General features: G+C 51.4%; 1 protein-coding gene across 4 annotated transcripts in view; it reads left to right on the top strand.

The window, feature by feature from the left end:
* The window catches only part of PRKDC (protein kinase, DNA-activated, catalytic subunit), a 126,561-nt gene that overhangs the window by 75,796 nt on the left and 36,129 nt on the right, over positions 1-14,636 (top strand). For all 4 annotated transcript variants that reach the window (XR_008702138.1, XM_055545943.1, XM_055545944.1 and 1 more), the window contains 11 exons: positions 1,802-1,926; positions 2,104-2,253; positions 3,224-3,397; positions 3,879-3,977; positions 4,944-5,151; positions 6,701-6,890; positions 7,699-7,911; positions 9,466-9,578; positions 11,018-11,149; positions 12,151-12,330; positions 13,919-14,124. Coding sequence is in view for 3 of the 4 variants with exons in the window: in XM_055545943.1 (XP_055401918.1) it covers positions 1,802-1,926; positions 2,104-2,253; positions 3,224-3,397; positions 3,879-3,977; positions 4,944-5,151; positions 6,701-6,890; positions 7,699-7,911; positions 9,466-9,578; positions 11,018-11,149; positions 12,151-12,330; positions 13,919-14,124 (1,790 nt within the window). In the remaining variant the exon portion in view is untranslated. The remainder of the gene's footprint in view (positions 1-1,801; positions 1,927-2,103; positions 2,254-3,223; positions 3,398-3,878; positions 3,978-4,943; positions 5,152-6,700; positions 6,891-7,698; positions 7,912-9,465; positions 9,579-11,017; positions 11,150-12,150; positions 12,331-13,918; positions 14,125-14,636) is intronic.

The raw sequence follows: 14,636 nt of genomic DNA, 5'->3' as shown, positions 1-14,636 counted from the left end.
GGAGCAGCTTTCATTCCTCTGACCTGGCGTCAGGGCACTTTGGAGAAACTGCCCTGATGGAGCCTTGCTTTTGTTTGGGGGAGGGTAAACACAGGAGGTCCCCTCTTCCAGTTTCTGGCATAGTGCAGCTGAAAAGCAGGGGCAGCCTCTGACTTGGGTGCCTGGTCTGTGCCCTGCCCCTCCCGCACCCCTAAGCACAGTCTCTGCATCGGCCCGTGTATGGAAATCACAGGTTATAACTTGCTGCTACTTGGCTGACCCCCGTGGATTACTGCAGGGGGCTTCATGCTAGCCTCTGCAGAGCCTGTTGCCCACGCTGACAGGACACAGGGTGCAGACTGTCCAGGACGGTCTGTGCTGGTGCCTGCAGTGTCCGTCACCCATGAGGACCAGACGCAGGGTGCACTGTCTAGAATGCCACACTGGACCAGTCCTCGGCCCTCTGTCACTGCTCAGAGGACACTCTCTCTCCCTCACTGGGTGGTCATCCCGCCGGTCTCCCCTACAACTTGGAGTGTGGGCCCCTAGCCGGTCACCTAGTCTCATGGCTTGAGAACTCCTCAGGCTCCTGATTCCCAAATTCATGTCTCCAGTCCCCTCTCCTCCTGCAGCGAGACAGGATGAGGAGAGGCTGGGGAAGTCGGGGGATCCTTAGGGCAGAACGGTCCTCCCACAACATGTTGGAGCCTGGCCTATTTCACCAATTAGACCTTTATTTGGATTTAGAGGAAAATTAAACTGAGAGGAAATAGGAACCCCCTCCCCTGAGAAAATCAAACTTATAATTTATTTTAGGGATTGCCAGCTATTTTTATAAAATAAAAACATGTTTCACATTCAGGATAGCGTTGTGATGACATGATTCTAATGCCCTTAAGTGGTGGGTTTCAATTCACATAATGTGCTTAGTTATTACCACGGGTGGAGCACACAACAGTAGATTGAAAGGTTAATCTCTCATGACTTAAGTCTCAATACAAATGATACACCCTTTGGTTTGACATAGCTCTTTTCTTAGTATAAAATGGTTGATTTAGCATGGAAGATGGGGGAGCAGTGTGGGACATAGAAGTGGGGGTCACTTGTGTTCTGACCACTGACCAGCATGGCTCCAGACCGTGGTCTCCGGTCCCTAGAGCCCCTCGTGCTCCTCATTTCTCCCATGGGGTCAGGGTCCCCTGTTCTGTGGGTGGATGCTCCCTGGGGGTGTGGCTCTCAGGGAGCAGTTTGGAGAGGCCAGGCCTGGAAGGCGGGCATAGGGAGATGGGCAGGCTGCCTGCAGATGGAGTTCCCTGAAATCCTGGTTTCTGTGAGTCTTTGCCCAGAGACGTGCACACTGACACAATAAAATGCGTCTTTTTTTTCTTAAGATTTTTTCATGTGGACCATTTTTAAAGTCTATTGAATTTGTTGCAATATTGCTTCTGAGGCTTGGGAGTTCTTAGCTCCCCGACCAGAGATTAAACCTGCACCCCCTGCATTGGAAGGCATCCCAACCACTGGACCGCCAGAAAAGTCCCTCAAATGCATCCTAAACAGTGTTCAGTCCCTGGTCTTTAGCTGCTCAGATGACTTGCTGGCAGAGTTTTGGTGTCAGAAAGTTTAGTCTTGATCATTCTTTCACCCAATGTGTGGCCGAGGCCTGGGTCACCTGAACCCACGGCCGCCAAGCCTCTGGTAGTGCCCAGTGGTCAGGGCCCCCACGGCCTCCTCGAGATGGTGCTCTGGGTGGTCACCTCACTCTTCTCAGTTCCTCCGAGTTCCCACTTGTGTGTATTTGAAAGGAAACTTGGTCTTCCAGATGCTAGAGGAGTCTGTGCATGAACTGGTGGTGAAGCAGCTGAAGCGGCATCAGAACACACTGGAGGACAAGTTCATTGTGTGCCTGAGCAGAGCCACGAAGAACTTCCCTCCTCTGGCTGACAGGTGGGGGTGGCGTCCGCCTGCCTGCTGGGGAGGGTCATGCGCGGGGGTGGGTGGTTGTGTCCATCTGCCTGCCCCTGCGTGCGGAGAGGGTCGTGGGGCGTTGTCAGCACCTGCTGCCGGGGACAGTCCTGGTGGGGGTCAGTGCCCCTCCGCTCACCGGCCCTGCCTGCTGCCCAGGTTCATGAACAGCGTGCTCTTCCTGCTGCCGAGGTTCCACGGCGTGATGAAGACACTGTGTCTGGAGGTGGTGCTGTGTCGTGCGGAGGAGACCCCTGACCTGTACCTGCAGCTGAAGAGCAAGGATTTCGTTCAGGTCATGAGGCACAGGTGAGTGGCTGCCGCCTGTGTCCTTGGATGCAGCTGTTTGTTCTGCTGTCCCCTCAACTCAAGGGGACTTGTGAGTCGTCGTGACAGGAGTGTTTGTTCACTTTGACACCTGACACTTGAGAGGCCCCGTCTTGGGTTGTCCAGGGCTGTTTTCAAATTCAAAATGTGTGGTTTTGCGTTCTGTACCTGTTTTGTCAGCTAACAGGCTTCCATTATTTGTTAAATTTGTTTATTTTCAAAATGGTAACATGCTGTTACGGTAAATGTTAACAGAGGGCTGCTGATGGCATCCCGTGTGTTCCTCCCTCTGTGCGGTTTTCGTCCCGCCTGTGTGCACACTTTTACACGGTGATAAACTGTCTTTGTGTTGATTTCCTCCAGTCAGCCTGGCTCAGTGTCTACTGTGTGTGGAGCATTCAGCTGGTGCTTATTTAAGGAGGAAATGGGGGTGCACCACATTGGGCCCTGACTGCACTTAACCCCTGGTGCCTGACCAGCCCTGGAAACCATTTTTTAAAGTCATGAAATCCTTTATAGTTAGCTTATTTTGTTTGACTTTGTCAGGTTTTTTAAAAATGAACTTTTTATTTTGGAATAATTTGATTTTTACAGAAAAGTTAGAAGTACACAGAATTTGCACACACCTTTCACCTAGCTTCCCCATCTCACATCATCAGGGTGTTTGTCTAAACCAAGAAGTTAACATTAGTGCACTTCTGTCTATTTGAAATCACCAGTTTCCTCATCCTCTTCCTAGAATACAGGCAGGACACTACAGTGTTAATTTCCTTTTCATAATCTAGCCCACGATAATTATTTTCAAGAGTTTAATTTTTATATAAATGTAGTATTAGCTGTAATAATAAAATCTGAAATACAGAACAGCACAGAGAAGAAAATGTTACCTGTCATATCTAAAGGTATAGTAATAACAGTTAAGTCTGTGTTTTTGAAAATTCCTCTTTTTTAGAGATGATGAGAGACAGAAAGTGTGTTTGGACATAATTTCCAAGATGATGGCACGGCTGAGACCGGCAGAGCTCCGGGAGCTCCTGAGTGCCGTGGTGGAGTTCCTGGCTCACCCTGCAGTGCCGTGCCGTGAGCGGATGTACGCCATCCTCATGTGGGTCCATGACAACTACAGGTGAGCGCCTCGCCTGTCCCCGTCAGACGCTCGTGTCCCGTCTCTTAGGGAGCATCTGGGTGCCTCCAGCAGTCTGGAACGACTATAATAAATGATAAGACATTTAAAAATGTGTGGTTAATAACTGCAACAAGTTTGGTATGTTGAAATATATTCTCATCCTACTGCATTTCGTGAACCCGTGGGAAATATTCAGAGCGCGGTGTTACTGGTTGAGCTAAAAGTGTACTTTGTTTTCCTTGTTTTCCCTTACAGTCTGACAAGGTTAAGGAAGGAACTCCTGGGATGTTTCCTCCTTGGGGACTGTGGTCCTGCTCGCCAGCTGGCCCCCAGGGCCTGGGTCAGGGTGCAGGCCCCGTGGGGTGGGTGAAAGTTGGGGAAGAGGCAGGTTTCGTTACCTTCATCCTAGACAGCACTGTTGGGTTGACCCAGAGCAGCGGAACGAGCAGTAACAGTTTTATTGTCTTGTGACTGCTCTCAGAGACCCAGAGAGTCAGGCAGACGAAGACTCGCGTGAAGTATTCAAGCTGGCGAAAGATGTGTTGATCCAAGGGCTGACCGATGAGAACCCTGGGCTTCAGTAAGTGCCCCTCCTGGAGCAGCGTGGGTGGGGTGGGCACATTCAGGGCTCTTTCTGGGCCAATGTGGGGTCTCTCTGAGGTGTCAAAGGGCCTTTGCTGTATTAGCCTTTTCTCTGCCTCTTGCTGGCATAAGAAAAATGTATTTTAAATAACCTTAGAACCTTAAAGTCCTGGCATGTTACTTTATTATACAAGTCTTAAAAAACTGGTGTGGGTAACGCTGTCTTGACTGTGCTGTGAGTTACAGCATCTCAGGATGAGAAACCTGTAATGAAAAGTGGGTTGTCATTCCCCATTTAACCCCAAGTGAGCTCCCACCCTGCACATGAGTGTCAGACAGCGTGCTGGAGGCCTTGGAAACCAGAGGGCACTGCAGTGCCATCACAGATGCCCATGAGCTCGCCACGCGCTTGTTACGTTACAGCAGGCACGGCGGAAACCCTGACGATTCTGTGTGTCAGCTAACTTGCAGCGTACTGCAATTTTTAATTCATTGAGCTTTTAAAAATTGTAATTGAACTTCTCAAACATTCACAAATTATAAAGCCTGATCTGGTTTTTAACTTGTTTAATAGTTTGACTATTTTCTGTTCACATTATGTTTTGAATATTTTGTGGCACTAATGTGTAGAGTGAATTGTCTTAGTAAGGCAATGAAGGACTATATATGTAATTTCTCTTGGTGTTTTCTCAGTTTCAGAGTATGTAATGTAAAATTCTCATCTTTGCAAACTTCTGGGATAGAAATGAGAATAGAATGACCCAGCTTCTCACCTCCTGTTAAGTATGCCAGCATTCTGGAATATTTCCCCTTCAGCACATACCTCATCTGTCAGGCAGCTTACCTGTGGATGGAGGTCTGCACGTAGATGGAGTCCCAGGGCTGATCTCCGGTGGAAGAAGAGGATCTTCCCCGTGGGGCACACGTAGAGACCTCCTCTTCTTCTTTCTTCTCTGCCTTCCAGATTAACTATTCGGAACTTCTGGAGCCATGAAACTAGGTTGCCTTCAAATACCTTGGACCGATTGCTGGCCCTAAATTCCTTATATTCTCCTAAGATAGAAGTGCACTTCTTGAGTTTAGCAACAGATTTCCTGCTTGAAATGACCAGCCTGAGCCCTGACTTCCGGACTTCCCTGTTTGAGCACCCTCTGTCAGAGTGTGAGTTTCAGGTGAGCTCTGGCCCTGTGAACTGACTTTCCCTCCTGTTGATCAGCAGACTTTGTCCACTGGTGTTAAATCCTTGCTTTTTTCTTTAATTAAGGTGTAATTAGGATAGTATTTGTTTTCAGTGCACATGGTAGTGACTTGATATTTGTATACAGGATTATGACCACAATAAATCTAGTTAACATCCATCACTGCCCATAGTTAGAGGTTTTTTATCTTGCGATGAGAACTTTCAAGATATACTCTCTTACAAAACTTCACGTATACGAATGGTGTTACCGACTGTAGTCACCATGCGTACATCGCCCCCCAGATCTTACTTACAGCTGTGAGTTTGTGCCCTTTGACCCCCTTCACCCATCTCCACCACCCCTCACCTCTGGCAACCACCAGTCTGTTCTCTGTTTCTATGAGCTTTTTTGGTTTTGTTTTGTTACGTTTTTTGTTTTAGATTTTACGTATGAATAAGATCATGCAGTATTTGTGTTTCTCTCTGACTTTTTTCATGTAGCATAATACCTTCAGGGTCCATCCATGTTGTTGCAAATGGCAGGATTTCATTCTTTTTCAAAGCTGAGTAGTAGCCCATCATTGTGTGTGGTGTGCGTGCGTGCGCGCTCACCGCACATCTTTCTCCTTTTGTCTGCTTACGGACGCTTAGGTTGTCTCCATATCCTGGCTGTTGTAAACAGTGCTGTTATGAACACTGGGGTGCCTGTGTCTTTTCCCATTAGTGTTTTTGTTCTCCTCTGATAAACACCCAGCTGTGGGGTTGCTGGATCCTCTCGTGGTTCTCTTTATAATTTCCTGAGGAACCTGCACTCTGCTGTCCACATGGCAGCAGCAGGTCACACGCCCACCCAGTGCACAGGGTGCCCTTCCCCGCCTCAGCTGCAGGCGCCATCTCTCGTCTCCTGGTCACAGCCACACGGCAGGCGTCTGGTGATGCCTCACTGTGGTTCGATTGGTGTTTCCCTGACGACTCGTGCTGGCTTCCTGAGTTTACTTGGAATCCACACACATTCTTCCCGAGACGCCCACCTGCACCTCACCCCGCTCGCCCCCTGTCCTGCACACAGCTCACCCTTGTCCCTTCAACCTCCATGGAGGCATTTCCCTCCCCCGCTCCCCCGACACGCCCCGTAGGTGCTTGTTTGCACCTCCACCTGGCAGCACCGCATGATGCCTCACAGCCCTGACACAGAGCCCCCTCTCCATCCCCGCATGTCCCCAGCATCTCCTAGTCTGGATACTTGGCGGGGGCAGTGGGGTCAGAGGAGCCGAGTCATTCCCTGAGCGTGGCAGTGAGCTCTGAATGCAGGATGTTAGGAGGAGAAAAGCAGTTTTTCTCCCCAGTGCTGATTGGTTTTATTTGTTGACAGATAATTGTTCTGTTAAAAATTTTAAATTTGAGAAAGTTGTTCTTTAGCGACTTCTTGCAGAGCTACATGGAGTATAGTAATGTTTGTGGAGAGGACTGTGGAGGTTTAAATAAAGCATTTGCATGTTCTGAGAAGGGCCGTGAACTCACCTGACCCTCCCTCCTGGCAGGAGTATACCATTGACCCTGACTGGCGCTTCCGGAGTACGGTCCTCACACCAATGTTTGTTGAGACTCAGGCATCCCAGAGCACGCTCCAGGCCCGGACCCAGGAAGGGTCCGTCTTGGCTCGCAGGGCGATGGCTGGGCAGGTCCGGGCCACCCAGCAGCAGCTCGACTTCACGCCCACACAGAGTGCAGGTACTGCCTCCGCTGTGGGCATGCATGCCGGGGGCACCATGAAGGCCTCGATGGCAGGAGGGAGGATGGGCTGAGTCCCTGGGTTGTAGATTCGGGGGTGGGGTGGCCTTGAGGGGCCCTGGGGACAGAGGTGGGGACGGCTGTGCAACCAGCAAACATGCTGGGCTCTTCAGAGTGCGTGACGCCGTCCATTGGACTGTCTGTGTTTTTACCACAATTTTAAAAAGGGGGAGAAAAGCATTTCTGACTGGAGAAAACAAGAAAGATTTCAGTACATGTAAGTTTTAGTTTGATTTTTGTCCGGAAAGATCTGTCCAGTGCATCCCATTTAAAATCGCTTGTCTCAGAAGCAAAGCAGCGCTAAACCAGATTCACTTACTGTGTTTGTAGTTGATTAAACTGCTCTTTCTCAAACGGTTCAGCCGTTTCCTTTGATCAGCAGAGTATCAGTTGTAGAGTAAAATCCCCAAGTCGTTTTTATGGAAATACCTCAGTGTTTTTCCCTTATGTAATTTTTTCATACTCTGTTTGTTGTGGAAATAGGACTAACTTGGCCAATTACTGTGGGACCTGTAGACACTGATGTTAGAAATCACAGACCTTAGTGGCATGTAGATGCTGTGTCATCCTGACGAGCATGTGGTGGTTTCCCTCGTGCCCACAAGGACAGGAGGTCTGGCTGCCGGGCCTTCCTTGGGACATGGCCCACCCTGGTAACCGCGGGCCGCCCTGCTCTCGAGCAGCAGGTCCTGGCCGAGGCGCCGGCCGAGCGGCGCTGCTGTGACCCGCGCATCGTTTGTGTTTGCAGGGGGAAGAGTGCTCTCCCACTGGCTGACGGCAGGCAGCACCGACCCTCTGGGTGGCAGCCTGGCCCCCACCGCTGAGGCCTCGTCTGCATCCCTGCTGTTTGCCCACAAGAGGCCCGAGAGGCCGCGGGGGACGCCCCTGAAGCCCGTGGGGCCTGAATTTGGGAAGAAAAGGCTGGGCCTCCTCGAGGATGAGGTGGATGACGGAGCACAAGGTAAAAGTGTTGAAACTTCTGCCTCCACAAACTCATGACTGTTCCTGAGTCCGGGTGGCCTGCGTGGAGCCCAGCACCGCGTGGGAGCCTGGTTTGGAGTCCAGAAAGCGGTTGCCTGAACTGGCTCGGCCCCTCACTCAGGGCTCCCAGGGGTCTAGGGGCCATGGTACGAGCAGGATGGGGAAGCTGAGTCAGAGAGAGTTTAGGTCTGGGGGCTGGGAGAGTCAGGGCAGGCCTGAGGGCAGGAATGGGGATGCAGACATTTGGCTCACCGGGGTTGGGGGTGTGCTCCGGGAGGGGCCCCGGCCAGATGCCCCCCCCAGGCTCGAGAGAAGCCCCCAGCCCCATCCCCAGGGCCCCTTCCCCAGCCAGCCTCATCTGCACATCCAGCCCCTCAGTGTTGCTTCCACAGCTCCAGTTGGCATTACCGCGGCCCCCTTTCCTTGGGGTCTTGGTCACTTTCTCCCTTGCCCACCCCCTCTCTCCACACTGTCACCAATGTCCTGAACAGGTCTTGCTGCGGCTTGGCTCACGTGGGGCTTCTCTCCTTTCTCATGCGGTCACTGTTCATGGGCGTTAATGGCCTCCGTTTCCTTTTTGGTTGCAGTAGAGTTGTGTTGATTTCTCCTGTATGGTACAGTGATCCACCTGCATGTATGTACATATATACATGTTCTTTCTCATTAGGAAACGGCTTCCCTTTTCTCCCGTGGGTGATTTTACTGATAATTTCCAAACGTCAGTTTTCTCTTGTAGGAATTCCACCTTGACTGTCGGACCCGAGGGATTATCCTTCCAATTTTCCCTTCTTACCATCTCTGCTCGGCTCTGGGCACAGCGATACCTTCTGACTGTGCGTGTGCGTGACGATGTCCAGTCTCTAGTTCCCACGAGCTTCTGTGCTCTTGGAAAGTCCCTTCCATGCCCTGTTACAGGACCTATTTTTGCTCTTGTGATAAAGGGTCATTTAACAAATTTTTTTCCTAGATGGTCTGCTTTCAACATTTTCTCCCCCCTGTTGCTTTGGTTCCTATTTTTCTTATTTGAAGCTTTGCTCAAACGTCAGCTGATTTTTGGCTTTTGCTGTGTCCAGGCAGGCAATAACTGGCATTGGGAGTGGTGGCTGCACACTGGGTGTGCTGACTGGCCTCACCAGACATGGAGGCCCCCGTTTTGTACTGGGTGGTCCCCCTCCAAGGCCAGGTCTCCCCGCTCCCACCTGCATGTCCAGGCCTGGTGCTGGGGCAGCGCTGGGTTCCCCAGTGGTCCCGGCTGCGGGGGCTCTGCTCCAGCCATGTGGCCCCACACCTCCAGCTCAGCCTCGCATTTCCAAGCCCTCTCTTTCTCCGAGATGTCCAGGCCCTGCCTGCTTCCTCCATGCAGCCTCAGTTCTCCAGCTTCCAAAACTGCGCTTCACAGGCTTAGGTTGTTTTGGAAATAGAGCTGCAGGGAGTAGGAGATGGAGACGAGCAGATGCCTCATTTCATGTCAGCAATACTGGGGAGGAGGGGACGACATCAGCCGCGCATAACCAACCTGCTGTCTGTTCTTCAGCTCCAGATAATCGTGCAGAAATACTGCGATTACGCAGACGATTTATAAAGGACCAAGAGAAGCTGAGTTTGATTTATGCCAGGAAAGGTGTTGTGGAGCAAAAGCGAGAAAAGGTTTGTACCCATTTCTGGAATTTGGTCGGAAATAGTTATTTCTGTCATAGGATGTGTGCCCAGGAGATGTCTTCCTGGCTGGCCTAGGCCAGATTGCAGAGATGGCCCATGCGATCCTACCTCCAGGTGTCCCCTGAGCCCCACTGCTCTGCTGGGGAGTGGGAGGTGCTGTTCTCTCTGGACAGATGGGCTTTCTGCACGAGGTGGAGACCAGACCCCCCCCCTCGCCCCTAGTGCCCTGGGGTCACGTCTCCCAGCTGCAGTCCCCGCAGCCTTGAGGCCAGAGCCCTGACGCTGTGGCTGAGGGCAAACAAACCGAGGGGCTGTGCTCCTGGAGGCTGGTGGGGAGCTGGGTGAGGAGCGTGGCCAGTCCCGAGCTGCCTACTGCAGACACACGTGTGGCATGAATGGATGGTTGAACGTTTCTCCCAATGTGGAAGTAACAGCAGAAGTTGTTCAGCCCTAGAGTCAGTGTGAGATACAGATCAGTGATGTTGACAGGCTGTTCTAGGACTAGACTGTGGGTGAGAATCCTGTTTCCATTGTGACTCAGTTTAAATCCTCAGGCACTTCACTTCCAAGTCTGAGTGTGAAATGGTCAAAAGGTTCCACTGTCTTCTGTGGAAAGACTGGACTTCCCTGTATCTCTGTAACCACAGCACTGCAGGCCGAGGGCTGGCCCCACCCAGCCTAGGGTCCTTCGCTCCAGCCTCCTCATTAAGCCTGAGTCCTGCCTGGGCTTCTTGAGGGGACAGGGCGGGGGTGGGATAGAGGCACTGGGCTGATCGCCAAGGGTCTCAGGGAATGGATGGGGTGTGGCCTGGGACTTGGGGTGGCCTTGCTGGGTGTCGTCACCACTCTCAGCAGAGGCATTTGGGGGTCCCCTCTGCTCTTGCAGCTGCAGAGCAGCGTGCAGCAGATGGAGAAGTTGGGCAGCCTCAGGGGTTAGCCAGGATGTACGCATGTGAGGGAGTGCCCTGTGGGGGCAACAGGGCCCGCAGGGGGAACCTGGCCCCACAGAGGGAACGGCCCCTTGCCATTGGAACCGGTACCCGCCGGGGGAATGGGGCCCGAAGGGGGAACAGCTGCAGAGAGCAGGGCCAGCTGGGGCCAGTGGGCTCTGTAGCCAAGGTTTGTCTTGAGAGTGACAAAGAAATACAATCTTCTCATTTGTGGGTTGAGAAAGTTTTAAATCAAGTTCTCTAATTTCAGAGAAACTCAGATTTCTTTGTAGTAGATCCTTGAATACTCTTCCCACTGCACATCTGACACTGGTTTGGGCTCACTGTCTGCACCTTGATCAAGTGTAGTGACGAGAGTGTCTTGGATAGAACTGACCTTGATGCACTTTTGTCAGTGGTGGGTGAGGACGGTCTCATCACCCAAGCACTACTCTTTAGATGAAAGTTGTAAGCTTCCTGTATTGCTGATGATTGTAGGAGATCAAGAGTGAGTTGAAAATGAAGCACGAGGCTCAGGTCGTCTTGTACAGAAGTTACCGCCGTGGAGACCTTCCTGACATCCAGATTCCGCACAGCAGCCTGATCACCCCGCTGCAGGCTGTGGCCCAGGTCAGTGCGAGGCTGGCACATGCTCTGGGGCAGTTGCCTCGTGTGGGAGCAGGGGTGACCTGTCCCCCACACAGGCCTCAGTGCTGAGCCTCATCCCAAGTCCTAGGTCCCATCCAGCACTTTGCTTTGGGCCCAGTGTCTCCGTGTGCTAGTCACACCGCACTCTTTTTCTTACCAGTGATGTTGGTGGGAATGAAATAGTATGTAAGTAGCTTCACCACTTAAATCATTGATTGTACAAAACCCTCTTGTGGGGGTGATCAGGAAGGTCAGTGGTATCAGCATCCTCCTCCAAAATTCCCAGGCACCGAGGACTGAAATACTCCTCCGTGTCGTTAGGGTGACCATGAGCTTCAGGAGTGAGTGAGGTTCTGTAGCTGAGTGCTCTGAGATAAACGGGATATTTATCCCTCAAAAGTCTGGTTAAGATTCCTTTGACTTTAATGAAGTAATTTTAAAAATCTTTATACTGTGTCATATAGTACATAATTAGGTACTGAAACTTGATGCCTCATATTTTTACTGTACTTAAGTTTGCAGTACTAATATTGATCATAAGTGATAAGTGAAAGTCGCTCAGTTGTGTCTGACTCCTTGTGACCCCATGGACTATACAGTCCATGGAATTCTCTAAGCCAGAATACTGGAGTGGGTAGCCTTTCCCTTTTCCAGGGAATCTTCCCAACCCAGGTCTCCCACATTGCAGGCAGTTTCTTTACCAGCTGAACCATTGGGAAAGCCCAATATTGATCATAATAATAGGTTACGTCTGTGTAGCCCATTACTGCTTTACAAGCTTTTTACTAATCTAACTATTTATAAAGTGATAGGAATTTGCAAAATAGCATACGGCCCCACGTCCCTTCCCAGCTTTATTGGTGGGCACAGCCCTGCAGTGACGTTGCCCAGTGTGGTGACTGGCGGCAGCACTTGATGTTTCAGGCCAGGCTCTGACGCATGGGCAAGTCAGCACACCTGTCCCACTCGGGAATGTCTTACAGAGAGACCCGCTCGTCGCGAGGCAGCTCTTCGGCAGCCTGTGCTCGGGGATTCTGAGGGAGTCGGGCGAGCGCAGGACCGCGGCTGAGGGGCGGGGCGCCGCCCAGAAGCTCCTGCAGGACTTCACGCGCTTTCTGGACACCAGCTTCTCCTTCTTCCCGCCCTTCGTGTCCTGCATCCAGGTGAGGCTGTCGGCACGCCCGTGTCTCAGTGGCTCTGCTGGTCTCCCAGTTGTAGTATGGGTTTAACACAGCAGCTGGACTCTGGTGGGGCCACCTCCTCCCAGGTGGCTCAGGGCAGCTTACTTATTCTTTTTGGCCGTGCTGGGTCTTCCTTGCTGTGTGGGCTCTTCTCTAGTTGTGTTGGCGGGGGGTGCGGGGGCCTATTCTTTGTTGTGGTGCACGGGCTTCTCATTGCCATGGCTTCTCTTGTTGTGTAGCTCAGGCTCTAGGACACGGGCTTCAGTAGTCGTGGGTCCCGGGCTCTAGAGCACAGGCTTGGTAGTTTGGCACCTGGGCTTAGTTTCTCCATGCGATGTGGAATTTTCCAGAGCAGGGATTGAACCTGTGTCTCCTGCCTTGATAGGCAGATTCTTTACCACTAAGCCACCAGGGAAGCCCCAACTAATTTGTATATTTTTTTAATTTATATATGACAGAATAATCTGAGATCCAACTTAATACAAAGTTGGTCTGACTGTGTCAGCTCATTCCTGCAGGGTTCTGGTCACACCTGCCTGTCACGTGGCACCCAGCCCTGCTGTCACCTTTGGGGACATTGACGGAGTACGTGCCTACCTGTGCGCCGGGTGGGGACCAGGCAATGGGTCACAGAGCTACACTCGGTGAGGGCAGGCGGAGAGCAGGCAGAGGTGGAAGGTCACGAGGGCATGGCACATGATGCAGAAGTGGGTGGGGTGCAGGGCCTGATGGGCAGATCAGCGGGCCACGCCTTGCTGGGGGGTGGGGGGTGCTGTGCACCATTGCAGACACGGGGGACACAGGTGTCAGAGAAGGTTTCCAAAGCAATGCAGTTCGAACAGAGGACTAGTGTAGGTGTACTTTTGTAACCACTAAGCATACTTATTAGGGGATTAAGAAATACTTTCTTTACACTCAAAACATGGATAATTACAAAGCCCCTAATAGAAAATCATCTGGATTCATGTCAGTATTTTTGTAATTAGTTACATCCTTGGAGTAGTTTAAAAATTATGTTCTTTAATGCTATTTATCAGTAGCTGTGGTTTGCAAACTGGGTAATAATTCCTTGAGTTGAAGTATTGATTATGGCTACTTTGTTCTTTTCCATGCAGCATGAAACTGGTAATACAGTTTCTTTTTATGTACTCTACTTTTTATTGGTTTATAATTTACATGTAGAATTCTTTCACTGATTTTCTCCTGGCAATACCAAAGATAAGGCTTGAGAAATTATATTGCATCAGCCAGTGTTTCAGAGTAAGTTTCTCTTCACGTTGTATTCTGCAGTGATTTTTTTTATATCTGAATTTCTAGTTTTGCAGTTTTGTCCACTGCTGTTTAAGGAAGTTTCGATAGGTAACATATCACCCTGCAGCTTGCCTTCGGGCCTGGAACTGGGGGAGCCACATGGGAGGGATGCAGGTGCAGACTTGGTCTGAGACTGTGTGTGAAGTGCTCCATGTCTCTCTCCCATGACTGCTAACACCAGAACTTAGTGTTTGGTAAAACAAGGTACTCCTGGTTGGAGACCCTCTCACTGAAGGACTGCGTGTCTGTGTCTTGCCAGGAGATCAGCTGCCAACACGCTGACCTGCTGAGCCTCGACCCGGCTCTGGTCAGTGCGGCCGGCCTGGCGGGCCTGCAGCAGCCCGGGGCCATCTGCCTGCTGGAGGAAGCGCTGTTGCGACTGGCACCCCAGGAGCCGCCCACCAAGCGTGCGCGGGGGAGGCCCGGCCTGCCCCCCGACGTCGGCAGGTGGATGGAACTTGCCAAGTAAGCTCTGGGCCCCGACCCTGCTGTGGCCAAAGTGATGCGTCTAACACAGTTACTTTATTTGGGCAACACACATCCTGTTTGAGTCTTCTCTTACCTGAGGTTTATCATGAGAAACCCAGTGCCTAATTCTCAGGCACTAGATTCTGAGGGTGCTGGATTAGGATGAGATTGGATTTGCACTTTTCCTGAAGCACTGGTTTTGAGATATTCCAGGTTCTGGGAAAAACATAAAAGAGTGTCACTGTTGCGTAGTCGCTCCTGTCCCTGTACCAGCGAGAGGTGAGCGGTAGGCGCTGTGTCGCTGCCGAGGAGCCTCACAGTCCGGGTATGACCCGTCCCCTGGGGGACGACGTCCTGGGGCTGCTGATCTGCCTACAGGCTGTTCCCACCCCGTCATGTCCTCTGTGGGCATGGATGGTCGTGACACCCTGTGTGGAGACACTGAAGACAGGAAGAAGTCTCCAGGGAGGAGGGGACGGACTTTTAGACACCTGAGCCTGTCTTCAAGT

The sequence above is a fragment of the Bubalus kerabau genome, chromosome 14, assembly GCF_029407905.1.
Source record: "Bubalus kerabau isolate K-KA32 ecotype Philippines breed swamp buffalo chromosome 14, PCC_UOA_SB_1v2, whole genome shotgun sequence".
In the NCBI taxonomy this organism is placed as follows: Eukaryota; Metazoa; Chordata; class Mammalia; order Artiodactyla; family Bovidae; genus Bubalus; species Bubalus kerabau.
Note: the sequence above shows the minus strand (reverse complement) of the source record. Positions and strands in the feature narration are given on the sequence as shown.